The following is a 1921-nucleotide window of genomic DNA, read 5'->3' as shown; positions in this document are numbered from 1 at the left end:
TTTTGGGTCGTATTGAGTCTCAGTGCGTCCCGTTGGGTCCCGTTGGGTCCCACTGGGTCCTTTTGGGTCGTATTGAGTCTCAGTGCCTCCCATTGGGTCCCACTGGGTGCCATTGGTTCCCACTGATTCTCTTCTCACTCTCTCTCTGCTGTCACCGCAGGCCCAGGTGGTGGCCAACAACGACGAGAAGAGGAGCTTCTCTGTCACCTACGTCCCCAAAGTGGCGGGGCTGCACAAGGTGGGTGACACCAATGTGGCCCGCGTGTGCCACTGTGTCTCTGAGGTGTCCCCAGTTGTGTCACTGTGACACTCAGTTTTCCGCACGTGTATCACTGAGGTGTCCCCACGTGTGTCACTGTGTCACTGAGGTGTCCCCACGTGTGTCACTGTGTCACTGTGCTGCCCCCATGTCTGTCATTGTATCACTGAGGTGTCCCCACGTGTGTCACTGTGCCATTGAGGTGTCCCCACGTGTGTCACTGTGTCCCCGTGCTGTGTCCCCATGCTGTGTCCCCAGGCTGTCCCCATGCTGTGTCCCCATGCCATCCCCATGCCATGTTCCCATTCTGTCCCCATGCTGTGTCCCCATGCCATCCCCCATGCCATGTTCCCATTCTGTCCCCATGTCATCCCCATGCCACGTCCCCATGCTGTCCCCGTGCCATGTCCCCATTCTGTCCCCACGTCAACCCCGTGCTGTGTCCCCATGCTGTCCCCAATCTGTCCCTGTGCTGTCCCCAATCTGTCCCTGTGCTGTGTCCCCATGTTGTCCCCATGCTGTGTCCTCATTCTGTCCCCATGTCATCCTCATGCCATGTTCCCATTCTGTCCCTGTGCCGTTTTGCCAAGCTGTCCCCAAGCTGTCCCCAAGCTGTGTCCCCATGCTGTCCCCATGTCATCCCCATGCCGTGTTCCCATTCTGTTCCCGTGCCGTGTCCCCAAGCTGTGTCCCCATCTGTCCCCACACCGTGTCCCCCCGCCGTGTCCCCATTCCATCCCCAAGCTGTGCCCAAAAGCTGTGTCCCCATCTGTCCCCATGTCATCCCCACGCCGTGTCCCCATTCCATCCCCACACCATGTCCTCACGCTGTGTCCCCATTCTGTCCCCAAGCTGTGTCCCCATCTCTCCCCATGTCATCCCCACGCCATGTCCCCATTCCATCCCCACGCCGTGTCCTCACGCCGTGTCCCCATTCCGTCCCCAAACTGTGTCCCCAAGCTGTGTCCCCATCTGTCCCCATTCCGTCCCCACGCCGTGTCCCCATTCCGTGTCCCCATTCCGTGTCCCTACGCCGTGTCCCTATGCCGTGTCCCCATTCCATGTCCCCACGCCGTGTCCCCATTCCATCCCCAAGCTGTGTCCCCAAGCTGTGTCCCCATCTGTCCCCATGTCATCCCCACGCTGTGTCCCCATTCCATCCCCACGCCATGTCCCCACGCCGTGTCCCCATTCCATCCCCAAGCTGTGTCCCCAAGCTGTGTCCCCATCTGTCCCCATGTCATCCCCACGCCATGTCCCCATTCTGTCCCCACGCCGTGTCCCCACGCCGTGTCCCCATGTCATCCCCACGCCGTGTCCCCATTCCATCCCCACACCGTGTCCCCACGCCGTGTCCCCATTTCGTCCCCACGCCGTGTCCCCACACCGTGTCCCCATGTCATCCCCACGCCGTGTCCCCATGTCATCCCCACGCCGTGTCCCCACGCCGTGTGTGACGCCGGTTGTGCCCGCAGGTGACGGTGCTGTTTGGGGGGCAGAACATCTCCGGGAGCCCCTTTGGGGTGAACGTGGCGATGGCGCACGGCGATGCCAGCAAAGTGTCGGCGCGCGGCCCCGGCATCGAGCCCAGCGGCAACGTGGCCACCAAGGCCACCTACTTCGACATCTACACTGCAGGTGGGCGCGGCGCCTCGGGCACTG

At 62.1% G+C, this 1921-nt stretch overlaps 1 protein-coding gene across 1 annotated transcript; it reads left to right on the top strand.

Annotated features, from left to right (window-relative positions):
* Positions 1–83: 83 nt before the first annotated feature.
* Positions 84–1915, top strand: LOC104917062 (filamin-C-like; the record flags this gene model as incomplete). Its single annotated transcript, XM_010728131.1, has 2 exons — positions 84–238; positions 1735–1915. Coding segments are annotated over 2 exons (336 nt in total), but the record flags the coding sequence as incomplete, so codon positions are not given.
* Between the last annotated feature and the right edge of the window lie 6 nt (positions 1916–1921).

The sequence above is a fragment of the Meleagris gallopavo genome, unplaced genomic scaffold (genome assembly GCF_000146605.3).
Source record: "Meleagris gallopavo isolate NT-WF06-2002-E0010 breed Aviagen turkey brand Nicholas breeding stock unplaced genomic scaffold, Turkey_5.1 ChrUn_random_7180001954808, whole genome shotgun sequence".
Classification (NCBI taxonomy): domain Eukaryota; kingdom Metazoa; phylum Chordata; class Aves; order Galliformes; family Phasianidae; genus Meleagris; species Meleagris gallopavo.
Note: the sequence above shows the minus strand (reverse complement) of the source record. Positions and strands in the feature narration are given on the sequence as shown.